The 13,994-nt window shown below is 39.8% G+C and overlaps 1 protein-coding gene across 2 annotated transcripts in view; it reads left to right on the top strand.

Annotated features, from left to right (window-relative positions):
• The window catches only part of FURIN (furin, paired basic amino acid cleaving enzyme), a 303,958-nt gene extending 291,744 nt beyond the window's left edge, over window positions 1-12,214 (top strand). For both annotated transcript variants that reach the window (XM_073618514.1, XM_073618515.1), the window contains exon 15: window positions 1,431-12,214. In XM_073618514.1, coding sequence (XP_073474615.1) covers window positions 1,431-1,990 — 560 coding nt within the window. In that variant the 3' untranslated portion in view covers window positions 1,991-12,214. The remainder of the gene's footprint in view (window positions 1-1,430) is intronic.
• The last annotated feature ends 1,780 nt before the right edge of the window (window positions 12,215-13,994 follow it).

Raw genomic sequence — 13,994 nt, 5'->3', positions numbered from 1 at the left:
TCATTGGGGTACTATAACTCACACTGATACCAGCACTGTGGCACATATCTACCCATTGACACCAGTTGTGAAGCACTGTTCTTCCCACTGATCCCAACAATGCTGCACTATTCCTTCTCCTATTATCCACAGGCGCTATGTAATTTTATTTAATTTTTTTGGGGAGAGAAAAAGAAGAATGGCTAACCTATGTTGGGGATACGTGCCACATCCAATATTTGAGACAGAAGAAAAAAGGGGGTTCCCCTAAGTGGACTTTTTAGGCACTCAATTGCATAATATATAAAAAAGTGTAACAGAGTATACAGAATATTATAATAGTAGATACATTTTATTTATGAAAAAACAACATTAAAAGGTTGTAACGAAACATTGATATCACTAAACAGTGCGTTTATATCACCATACACAAAGGGACAAGAAGTAGGGCACTAGAATGGAGTGATGACATTAGAGATGGCATACCGACATGTTTTGGGGTGATCTGCCCTTTTCTCAAACCCCTTGAGAAAGGGACAGGAAGGCCCCAAAACATGTTTACACTTCATATCCAAAGTCATCACGCCATTCTGGTGCCCTGCTTCCCCCCTGGCAATCTTCATGTGGTCCACAGCGGCCCTTCTGGTGCCTGGCAAGAGACTATCTGCGGGGGAAGTGCCTGGCTTTGGGAAAGGCTGCCATCAAGTGGAATTGCATTACATGCTGCTTTTTGAATCACACACTCTGAGCGCATATTATCTTTGTTTTTATATGAACTAATAAACTACTAGACTTAGTGTGTATGTATGTGTGTGTGTGTGTGTGTGTGTGTATATATATATATATATATATATATATATATATATATATATATATATATATATATATATATATATATATATATATATATATATACAAATTTGTGTGTGTGTGTGTATATATGTGATGTGCATCCTGATCATACCATCAATGTAATAGTAATCAAAGCAGGAGTGGGTGAGTATTTCTATCAAACTCCTAATGGCTTCCAGTGAGGGTATAAGTCAGTAGGCACTGACATATGTAAGGAAGTGCTCTGCTGATTCAGTTGAAGATTTATGTTAGTTTTGTGTGGGGACAGATGTTGGAAGATGATGGCCATCTTCTTGGTTTCCCTTCTCAACTTGCCCCTTTCAGTTTTGCAAAATGGGGGTGGCTACCTGAAAACAAAGCTTCACTTAGCCAATCACAAATCTGAATGTTGATTTCCTATTGCCATTGAAAAGCTGTTGCCAAATAGTGACTTAGGTTATTGCCATGGACTGCTCAGCTGAAAGCAGTATTTTGAAAATGCGAGTAGACTTCTAAGGAAAGATGATGAACATCTCTAAAGTTATTTATGACAATGTAAACCATCCATGTGGCAGAATAATCTTTAGTAATGGTTGTCCCTTTTTGTGTCCTTTCTGCAGTTTGTGAAGAAGGCTTTTTCCTCCATCAGAAGACGTGCGTGAAGACCTGTCCCCCAGGATTCACAGCCAGTGTTCAGAGTATCCAATACACACTAGAGAACAGCATAGAGCCTCTCCTGGCTAATGTTTGCATGCCCTGCCATCCTTCCTGTTCTACCTGTAAAGGTACCACTGCAAATGACTGCCTCAGCTGCCCAGCTCACTCGCACTACAACGTGTTGGACTTTTCATGTTCCCATCAGAGAGTCAGAGAATCACCACAACTAAAAGAGGTTGTTCCAGAAATGGAAAAGGGTTACTCAAACGTGCCAGTCATTGCGGCCGCCCTCAGCTGCATCATGATAGTCCTTGTCTTTGTGGGTGTCTTCTTATTCCTCCAGGTGCGTTCCGGGGTTATCCTGGGCAAGAAGAAGTTGTACATGTTGGACAGTGGGATCATCTCTTATAAAGGGATCCCATCACAAATGTGGCAAGAAGAAGGATTCTCAGAGTCTGAGGTAGAGGAGGTGGATGTTCACAATGAAAGAACTGCTTTTATAAAGCAACAGAGTGTCCTTTGATGACAATTCTGACGTCACCTTCCCAAAACATCATGCCATCATACAGACTCCATTCAGGTTTCCTTTTAACACTGGACCATTTTATGTGGATACCGACTTCTACATCAGCGTCATGCTTCCATCCAGTGCTCTGGCTAAGGCCCAGGAAACATCAAAAACTATTTTTTTGTTTTGTCTTTTTTTTTTGTGTTTTTTTCCTTTTTTATTGATCATCATACATCTTCCCAGATTTTTTTTTCTTAACTTATAGTGCCTATTGATCTCCATAGTTTGCCTGCCTGCTGAATTGGCTATCAGTTAACCCTTTCAGTGATGGAACATCCATAGACGGGGTGCAGGTACACCTAGTTTTGCAGTCTGCCTAGTTTTTTTTTTAAAGGGCAGAAACTGTACAAAATGAAATGCTGTGCAGACAAGAAAGCTCCTTGTAGGTTGTTAAGCCAGTTTACAAAGATCAACTGCTATATAGTACATCAGCATCTGGGAGCCAGGCTGGTAAACTATGTATAGAACCAAGGTCATATCTCATGCACTAATAAGGTTGTCTGCCTAGACCTAGCGGAAAGAGAGATCCCAGCTGACATGTAATAGAATGATAATGTGCTGTGCAGAGCGAAATGCATTGGAGCAGATTGTCCGAGTCACGTACACATTACACTTGGAGGGAAAATACAGGTTTTTTATTTTAAAGCATTTCAAGAATTCCTGCACACAGTACACTGACGGAGCAAGGTGAATACCTTGACACAGAGTATTGTGGGTGCCACCTTTTTAGTTAACTTTTCTGGGCTGTGATTCATTTTTTTTTCTGCATATCAAGTAATCATGGCTTATTACTTACTTTTGTCATGGTAAATGCCCATATACAGGACAATAATTTTGCAGATTTGCATCTTTCAGACCAGATCTGCCAATGATTTCCCTGTGGATGTTGCAAACAACTTTTGCAAATCCAGTGTCTGGTGAGCAGCAGTGGATATGAAATGGCCATGATGGTAGATCTCTTTGCAGTCCAGAAATAGCTGGACCTTTCAGTCTTGGTCTATTAGGATCCAGCCATCTACCCTAAAGATGGAGGTCATCCAGCAATTATAGCAGTCATGTCTCGTGGTATCTGGGGATCCTAATACAGAAGGGCATCACAACCTGACATAGTTAAGAAATTTTACCTTTTTCCTTCTATGTGAGTGAATCTGTCAATCTGAACATGTATATTTTAATTGGAATAGGGTGTTGGTATAGGTTGGAGCTTATTTTTTGACACATATTGATCAATTTCTTTCCTAAATGGTTTTATGTATTTTATTCCTATATTTTCCATTGGTCGTGCTTTATCTTCTTTCACTTCTTGTGAACTGATGTAGTCTGACATAGCTGTTCATTAATTTTTTTTTTTAGTCCCTGCTTTGTTTTGTTAGGAAAACATACTGGACCTCACTCATAAAGTGTCCTAAAGAGAACCAGTCATGATTGGGTTTAAAACCCAACAAAATGTTTACTTTTTATAATGTTTTTTCTGTGTGTCCTCTAAAAAAAAAAACGGTGCACTGCTCACGGTCTTCATGCTTCAGCAATGCCCTCTGTGTCATCCTCGATCTCTGTTCCTCTTCTGGGTTAAATGACACCCAGCATCATTCAGCTTAATTCCTGTGATCCCAGGCTGTCCTGTGTTGAATGAAAAAAAAATTGAAAAAGTTTCCTCCATCCACGATTAAAAATCGCGGATGGGTAAATCTTCCATTGCCATCATTGTATTTTACTCAAACAGAGGCTGCATTTGATTTTGTTCAGCTAACTGTTTTTCCACCCATCTCCTAAGATTTTTCAGTTGAAGGATGTCGGCCAATAAGGCTTCCCACAGAGTGAACTTTGGCCAGTTCATGGAGGACCAGCCAAAATTCACACCGTACATGGCCAGATTTACGGTCACTTAAGGTTTACTCTTTCCAGTTGAGGAGACATCTGAGTCAGACATACAAAGTGAATGAAGCTAAATATGGAGACACATATAAATCAGTCATACGTAAGCGTGCACTTTTTTAATAGGACTGAATACATTGCACAAGGCAAATTGTATCCAAATTTCTTTAAAGGCTGGTATTGGCCACAGCCACAAAATTCACATTTCACCATATTTTCTACTTGACATTAATAAATGAGGCCCAGTATGGAAGCTCTGTACAACTTAAAGCTGATCACACATTACCATCTTTTTTTTTTAAACTTACTGCAATGGACCTATTACTTTAGGTTGGTCTTTCACAACATAATTGTTGGATCTAAAGGAGATGGTATATACCAAATATAGCGTGTCACCAGCTTTGTGTTCAAAACTATAATGTGTTTTTATACTTCATATGCATTTGGGACTTGCAGATTGCTAAGTAAAGCCAGCCATAGATCGAAATATGGCTGGTTCAACAGGAATTTCAATCCCTTTATAAAGAGGCTGGTTGTGCCGAAGTCGATCCATTGATCGGCTTTAGTACAACCAGCCTGTGTTTTTTTTCTTCTCCCGATCACTGCTGCCGGCTATAGCTGCCAGCAGTAATTGTATTCTGCCAGTAAGGAAGGCCCCCATGCAATCTGCTGGCAGAACACAATAGCGCTGTGGGAGGGATTCCCCCTTGAACACTGACTCTGTTGATGGGGGAATTGAGCAGTTTTTTAACATTGCATAATGTCTTAGGCCTTTCATTAAGTTCTAGCTTTTATTAATTTGTTGTAAAGCTAATTTTGTCACTAAGGCTAGCTGCTGGATATTGTTTGCAATGGTGGCTGACTGACTTGTACACACTCATGCATCCCTGAACAAACCATAAACCCACCTGGCCCAGGTTTGTCATGTTTGAAGGCCAGATCCATATAAACAATGCTTGTGGGGGAAAAAAACAGATACAAGGACAACTCTCAAGGGTTAGCATTTTCTTTAATTGTCTTGGTTTTTGGAACTCATGGATGACATAGTACTAATTCTGTCTTCTTGTGTACAAATGTTAGAATCCTTTGGCAGTAGGAGCGTTCTGCATTGCGTGCAGAGAAAGGCATAAGGGTTATATTATATACATTTGTGTTTATACATTATTTACCATAGATTTTAGTTTAAAACAAGGCGCTTGTACTTTTGAGTTTAGAGTAGTGATATGACAGACACAAGTTCTTTTTAGCATTTGAAATATGTTCTTTACTACTCGAATCCTTATACTGTAATACAGGTTCAACTGCACCAACACCATTTTTCAGAAATCCGTTGCTGTAACCAGGGGTGTTTTTGGAAGAGTCTTTACTCTCATTGTAGGACTTTTCAAAAGTCAATTTTTCTACCTAAAGATATTTAAAATAACAGCCACTCATATATATATATATGGCTGTGACTTGTACCTGGAAGCACTGTTCACATATAACATGGCGTCTCCAGGTGGATGTTAGATTATGATTTTCAGTGGAATTTATGGAATGACCCATTATATGAAACCAAGGAAGTGGCCAATGGGTCTTCTGTCTACAGGTGGCCAGTAAAACATTTTAAACTCACATTTGCAATAAACTGAATAGTAAGCGGATTCTTAATGATGTTTAAAAAAAAAAATAGCTTTTCTGTTGTGGTGCCCAGTCTACTCTAAGGAACAAAGTGACAACGTTTTCAAATATCAAGGGCTCTGAACTTTGTCATTAATTTTGTCTTTTTTTTTGTATATACTTCCACGAATGGGAGCAAACCTTGTTTGTTCTAGTTAATCATTGTTTTATGGGAGAGAACATTCTGTGCTTTAAACTATTTCGGTTTTATCACACTAATTATTTTATATAATATAGCTCTTGTTCATCATGGGATTATGTCAGTCATATACATATTATCATGCCTTTTTTTTCATTTTTTGTCAAAAGCAGAAATTCCAGTTTCAGCTCTCCTCTTTGAAGAGACACTGCCCAGACTAATTATGGTTTATGCCGTACGGTTTTATGTGCGTTCAAAATCTCCATCCCTGCACGTTCCATCTAGCTGGGCAGGAAACACCTGGCCTGATTTATGATGGAGAATAGGAACTTAAATATCCTGTTCTTGTAGCACTGATATTTCCCAGCTCATTATACACCAGGGTTTGAGGCAACTTCTCTAGTTTCCAGGACATAGCACAGACTGCTCTGAAATGTGCATGACTCGTACTCCTTGGGGTATTGAATAGATTATAATTGCTGTTCTATGGCATATAACCCATCAGTGTTACATTGTGGAAATACAGCTGAAAAACTCTGCTGCTGCTGCTAAATCTACTCATATACACTGGGAACTGAACAATTTTGATTCCGAATCCTAAACAAACCTTCACCCAACATGCATATGGACTATTTATTACTCCTCCTTTGATCTTCACATTACTATCTATGAGGCAGCAATGTGTAATGTTTGGCTTCCTCTGTTCATTATCATTAGGTCTGCAAAACCATACAAAAACTTTCCAACTTGCCAAATCACTTATGATGCTTACCTGGCCATAAATCGCGTGTGGATTGTAGCTAGAACCATTGACATTCAACATTTTGTGTAATGTTCTCTGTGTGGTCATAAAGGGGAACAACCTGCTATTTCCATTCATACTACCTCCAGCCCAGTGTCACCAATAGCAAAAAAGTCTGTGGAGTTTATTGCATAACATTATCTTGCATGTTAATATCTTATTTGGCATGTTTAGTTGTACAGTATAATAGAGGCACAGTTCAAGTGTGTCTGTGCCAGTCAGAGCTTTCTGTTAGGTGGTCATACACTAGTAGAATTCCCTTATGCTGGTCATACAATCATTCAAAATGTTTCCATTTTTAAAAAAGGTTTCTTTTTTGATTTTCTAATCTTTAGTGAGGTCAAATCAATGTTCATTTAGTGGGAGTAAATTCCCATGGTTGATATTTAACCATATAATAAGGCTTACCTGTAGGTACAGTAATTATCTCCTAAACGTGCACTGTTTAGGAGATATTTAGTTGTAAGTGGGCCAGTGACGTCACTGGTGCATGCGCTCTGAAAGAACGGCATGCCTGCGTCATTGATGTGCCGTGAATAGTGGCTCCAGAGTGGCGCGGCCAATCAGATGGCTGGGGGACTCGAACCCTGTAGGAAGACTGGGTAAAGATGTAAGCCCTGTCAGGAGTGACAGAGCTTCGCTGGAGGGCCTCGTTTTAAGGTATGTTTCACATAATGTGCTAGTATGCGATACATACTAGCACATTATAACTTTACCTTGTAGGTTTAAAAAAAGCATGGCGGTTTACTACTGCTTTAAGACCACAGTGACAAGAAAATTCAATGCAGGATGAAATTTTTCTTGAACAAAATTTCTAGCAGTGCATGTTTTTCATTTGGAAAATCTCATTCATTCCTAAATTGAATGTAAAAAGTACTTTCCAACAACTCAATTGAATATGCTGAGAATTTTTGTATAACTGTTCTTCTGAAAAGTGACTAGTGTATGGCCAGTTTAAAGCAGAGTTCCAGGCAAAAAGAGAACTTGGTCTCAAACAATTGACCACCCCACCCCCCACTCCCCTCGTTTTTGGATTTTTTTTTCTTTTTTGGTACTTTTTTTTTTTTTGCATGTTATCTTCGGGATTTCTGTCCTATATCGCCTAGGCAATGTACGTCACTTCCGCGGTTGCATCCGGCCCTCCTCCTTCCCCCTGCTGCCCTGTATGTGTCCCAGAAGATGACGGGACCATTCAGAAAGCCCTGCATGGCTCACGCTTGCACAGTAAGAAACTAGCTGTGAAGCCTGAAGGCTTCACTGTCGGTTTCCCTTACTTGCAATGCCAGTGCCTGCACCCAAAGCCGATGGATGGATTGGCTTGGGGTGCCGATATCACGGGCTCCCTGGACAGGTAAGTGTCCTTATATTACAAGTCAGCAGCTGCAGTATTTGTAGCAGCTTACTTTTAATTTTTTTACTGTTTTCCCAGGCTGGAACTCCACTTTAAGAATAGAAATGCTTGGCTCTGGTTCAGCAGTTTTTTTTTTATAGGGGCTACTACAAAGACTGATCACCTACCATTTCCAATAACCATTCACGTTGGTCCAAGAACCAGATCCAGGTTCATGCTGATACCATCTGTCTCACAGGAGCTGTATTAGAACAGTATGAACATGGTGCTCTGATGTTGCTGCAGGTAAGGGCAGATGTTTCTCCAAAAAAGAAATATTGAAGAATCTGAACATCGGATCCTCTTTTCCTGTAGCGGAAAACTTCTGTAAAAATCAAATCCCCTGTTGAGATCTTCATGCAGTGAAGTAGGAATTTCATGTGTCCTTTCACACTGGCTCATTTTCTGTACTGTCCATGGTGTGAATCTGTCTGTTTTTAATGTCATGCAGTAACAATGATGAATGCTATGTAATAAGAATAGCGGTTTATAGTTTTACATAGTTGCGGTGCACTATATGCTGACAAGTGTATCAGCATGGTGTCTCCTTCACAAACTGTACGGAGCACTGGGTCATAATGCCCAAAATGTCAGCTTTTTTTTTTTTTTTTTTTTGAAAACTCCACAACCAAAACATTACCTGAATTTAAACCCATTTAGGAAATATGTGACTGTATGTACTCCCTCCTACAAGTAAATATGAGGCAATATTTTGCGTTTTTACCAAGAAGGAAATCAGGTCAGTGCTATTCAAGCTGGTCTTTCAGCAGGTCACATTTTCCAACTTTCAGGTAAATATGCGGCTTAATAAATAACCGCTTTAAGGGAACCCACTGTTGTGCATTTTACCTAGCGTTTACCTAAAGGAAGTATTGGATGCAACTTTCATACATTAGCAGGCCTAAGCTGACCATACGCACTTTTTTTTCTATCCGCTAGCGGGCTGGTGGAAAAAATGTAAAGGATTCCCCCATCCACACAAGCGAGGTGGGTGGAGGAATCCTCCCCGCTTTGTTATTGTATTCTGACAGCTGAGACTTCTCAGAATATACTCATCAGCGCTGATTGAACAAAACTTTTTCCAACCAGCCAGTTCAGGAGAAGTTAATCACTAGATCAAAAGGAATGGGCATAGAATGATCAAAATTTGTTCAGGCCCTGCTGAACAGGCCAAATTTTGATACATTTATGGCCAGCTTTACTGTTGCATATTTTTATGATTGTATGTCTTCTAAAGACTTGTTACTTCCCGCTTTATTGTCTGCTTCCATATCAAGCAGCACAGTTGACAATACTGCTGAGACGAGATCCATTAACAACATAGGGGTTGATTTACTAAAACTGGAGCACTCAGAATCTGGTGCAGCTGTGCATGGTAACCAATTGGCTTCTAACTTTAACTTGTTCAATTTCAAGCTTTGACCAAAAAACCTGGAAGCCGATTGGTTTCTGTGCATCGCTGCACTGGATTTTGCACTCTTTAATTTTAGTTAATCCATCCTACAGTCAGCCGATAAAAGGTCAGTTAGCCTTCTAGTATAACACAGAGAGGAAAGGGGTACAAAACAAAAAATAAATGTTTAACATGTGAAAGTGGACACATTTTTTGTTTTAGATGGGGGATGAATCTCTACAACAGAGACACTGGCAAAGTTCAGCATTCATTATTAAGATTTTTCACATTAAAGTGGATGTAAACCCAATGTCATCCTTTCTAAACTACTGCCATAGGGGTTATCTATAAGGATATACATGCCTCCTGCATGTATCTTTACCTGTCAAATGTCTCCCCTTTGTCTGTTATTAGACCCGAAAAACTGCAGATTCTGTGGGTGGGTCTGTTGTCTGGAGCTCGGTGGGTGGAGTCGTGATGTCAGTAGACTCCCCGCCCACCTCTACACTCCCCTTGTCAATATGCATTTTCTCTTGTGTGTTTCTTACACTGAACTTCTGCTATGATCTCTAACATCCAGTGAAAAGACAGGAAAGTAACCACATGACTTCAGCTTCTCAAATTATGCTGAGGTGTGGAACAGCCAATCCTTGCAAAGCTGCTGAAGAAAGGAGTGGGGGTGGGAATTAAAAAATAATGCATGTCTTAGGCTAGTGCACGAGATATGTAAATCACCTGTCACTCACAGCAAGGGGGAGGATTTGACAAAGTTTTTCTCTGTTTGTCAAGATTTATCTCACTGAACAATAAAAGAGGATTGCTCAGAGCTGGATTAACTCTTTGTGGCAAGACTGGGCTCAAATGATAGGAAATGTTATAATCTACATTAGGACATCAAAAAAAAAAAATTGTGTTTACATCCACTTTAAGGTCACATTCACTTTATAAAAAATCAGACTACAGGTCTTTTAAAAATACACCAGGAATTTCACCTAGAATTTTATTAACACGTATGAGGACCACAGTTACACTAAGAAAAATTTACACTTTGTCCTTGAGGTCCATAATGATCACAGAATTGTAGAATGTCTCTATTTGGCGCACTATAATGCATTAATAAAATTGTACTAGAACTTTTTTTAAGTTGTAGCAAGTACACTATGTCAAAGGAATAGGAATCCAAGTATATATAAATACAGAAGTCCAAAGATAATGAGCCATTGCGTTTCAAACGATACAAGGTTCCCTCCTTCATCCGGGCTTAAACTGCTGGATTTGTTGATCTTCTAGGTTAGAAGATGGGAAATAAACTCTGGAACTATTTGACTCCTTTATTTCAAGGAACCAATTACAGCTAGTTGTGAGAGATCTCACAATTGGCTTCAGAAGCATGCTTTTAAAAAGTAGCCAAAGTTTTTTTACCTTCTAATTACTTATAGCCATCCAAAAAAAGCAGGAATTTAAGGCCCTGATAAAAGGTGAAATAGTAGCCCCCAGAACACATTGACTTGTCATCTTTTTTTTTTTTTTTTGTTATCTCTTGATTTCTGTGAGGAATTAAATATACTTGGACTCCTACACGTTTGTTGTGTTGCTCCTAATACCCCTAAACCTTCTATTGTTCACCCAAGGCACTAATAAGAGCCCATCATGTTGAAGAGCAGCTTGGCCAGCCTGTCCATTTCAGAATATGGCCTTACCTTTATACTAGAGAACTAAACCAATTTGAATCCATTGAGGTTGTCCTAATTTCAAATAGGTTGTTGACTTTGCAAGGAAACTTTTCCCAGAGCTTAATTTGTTGAGGGTTTTGCTGACGTCCATCATCCAACCATATGCAAGAAAAAAAATTTAATTTTCCTTGCATGTGATTGGGTATTTGCAGCGAAAGCGAAATTTCACCACATTCACTAATCTCTGGGGAAAATTCTCTTACAAAGTGGAGCTTCACTTGCAACGTGAACAGTCTTTTTGCCTTTAGTAAATCAAACCCATTGTCTCTGGCCTACATCTCCGGTAGAAGGTTTTTGTCTGCTCCGTAATTCTGGCCATGCCCTCAAGGAGTTCTTTTCTAACTCTGCCTCAAAGGAAGGCAGAAATGATTCTGTAGTGCCACACTAGGGGTTAACTTTTAAACCAAGCCAGCCATACACTATTTACTGGTTACTTGGCTGTCCTATTAAACATCTCATTAGTTTTCATTTTTGTTTCTCACATTTTCATCCTGTCAGAAAAAAAAAAAGAGAAAAACTGTACTTTAATGACTTGCGTGCCTTTTCCCAATATCTGCTGAGATTCATTAAAATTCTCATTGCTTTGTCTGTATATTTCAGCACAAACCTGTCTGTGTGAGGACAGCATCACCACAAAATGGCCACCAAATGAGCAATAAAATGGTGTTTTCTGCTGTGGCAGTAGGGTGCTGAGGGTTGGCTGTGTGTAATGCTGCCCTAAGAATGTCATGTTTGTTTGTCTTGGAGCTTATTGTCAAAGATCTGGAGACATCCTTCAAAAAAGTATTTTTCTAAAGTAATATGACAGTTTGCAGGGCAACACGCTTGTTCTGAAATGGAGTCAGTTGCGCTGAAATTCTGCAGTTCATACTGTAAGATAAGACTATATTTATATAATCCTCTCCTGCAAAGTGAAAGCATATGTCTTGTACAGGAACGTGGACCCCTGTACACAGAAATCAGGACTACCTGTGCAGGCAAATGGACAATTTAGGGTAAATGGAGAGATAATACAATGGGGGAAAAAAAAAAAAAAAACTATTTTTGTATAATTTTTGTGCACAGTAAATTTTCTTGTAATTTAAACAATACAAATTGCTTCGGACAATTTTTTATTTAATGGATGTGGATATAATGTTGACTAGAAAGATTTAAAGTTATTAAATATTCAAAAACTATGCAACTTGAGAGACGTGTCTGTGTTTTATTTACCCCGCGGAAGACAAATATTGAAGAATAGGACTTCAATAAGAATTACTTTTGTAACTATCTCTCTTGAGAAGGGGAGATTAAGGGGGATATAATCACCATGTATAACTACATAAGTGGTCAATATAGTGAGCTTGGTGGTGAGTTATTCACTTTAAGGTCATCACAGAGGACACGGGGACACTCTTTACGTCTCGAGGAAAAGAGATTTAATCTCCGAATACGGAAAGGTTTCTTCACAGTAAGAGCTGTGAAAATGTGGAATAGACTCCCAACAGAGGTGGTTCTGGCCAGCTCAGTAGATTGCTTTAAACAAGGCCAGGATTCTTTCCTAAATGTACATAATATAACTGGGTGCTAACATTTATAGCTATAGTTGATCCAGAGATCATCTGGTTGCCTCTCGAGGGATCGGGAACTATTTTTTCCCCTGCTGTAGCAAATTGGACCATGCTTTGCTGGAATTCTTTGCCTTCCTCTGAATCAACTGTGGGTAAAGGATTTTGTATATGGGATTGTATGTTTTTTTTGGTTTTTTTTTTTTGTTTTTTTTTTTTTTGGTTGAACTAGATGGACTTGTGTTTTTTTTTTTCCATCTGACTGTAAGAAATTTGATCGTTTTCCAGGTATTAGATGAAACCTCTACTGAGAAATGCGAAGCTGACCCCTCTTGAAAATGGTATCTGCCTGAATGTTATGACATCTTTTAAGCCCCCTTTCACATGGAGCGGGACTTGCTTTGCTCAGCATCTGTTCGTTGATCCCCTGTTGAGCAGAGTGGCCAGATGACAGGTCCATGTCCGCTCAGTGTATGTAGATCAGACATGAACACAGCCCGCTCTGCTCTATGGGTACTGGGGTGTAAACAGTCTGCCCTCCAAACCGATCCACCTTGACGGAAGGGGAATGGATCCCCTTCCATTTTTTTTATTTTATTTTTTTTAGCAGACCGGGTCAGGTCAGAGGTAGGTGGGTGTCTGTTTACACTGACCAGACCATAGTGTTTCATAGACCAGTTAAACGGGACCACCTGAAAAACCGTCAGGCGGATCTCATCGGATCACCCGTATGAAAGGGGTCTTAAAGCAGAGTTCCAGGCTAAAATGAAACTAGGTCAAAACCAATCAAGCACCCCACCCCCCTCATTTTCGGATATCCTTTGGTTTTTATTTTGGCATTTTGTACCTTTTTTGACGTTCTCAAGCGGGACTTCTGTCCTACCCCGCTGTGGTGAGGTACGTCATCTCTGCACTTGCATCGGCCCCTCCTCCTTCCCCCTTGCTGCCTTCTGGAACCTGTGCGTGCCCCAGAAGACCCCGGAGGGCCATTCAGAAAGCGCAACGTGACTCGCACATGCTCAGTGGAAAACTTTCTTTGAAGGCTGAAGGCTTCACTGCCGGTTTCCCTTAGTTGCAATGCTGTCGCCTGCACCCAAGCCAATGACCTTATAAGTGTCCTTATATTAAAAGTCAGCAGCTACATTTGTAGCTGCTGACTTTTAATTTTCTTTTTTTTTTTTTTTTTTTTTTAGGGGCTGGAACTCCGCTTAAAGCTGGATTCACATTAGTGTGAATTGGAGGTGGGTTTCAACGCATCCGATTTGCATGTCAGGAGACTGTGACTGGCTTTCTATGGAGCCGGTTCACACAGCTCCGGGAGGGCTGCGGAGCATTTTGCTGAAGAGTCCTTTGCTTTTTCTTGTCCGTTTTAGGTCTGAATCCATCCAAAAATTCGGCCTGAATGGTCCCTGAAACAGAGA

Source organism: Aquarana catesbeiana, linkage group LG03 (genome assembly GCF_042186555.1).
Source record: "Aquarana catesbeiana isolate 2022-GZ linkage group LG03, ASM4218655v1, whole genome shotgun sequence".
Taxonomy (NCBI): domain Eukaryota; kingdom Metazoa; phylum Chordata; class Amphibia; order Anura; family Ranidae; genus Aquarana; species Aquarana catesbeiana.
Note: the sequence above shows the minus strand (reverse complement) of the source record. Positions and strands in the feature narration are given on the sequence as shown.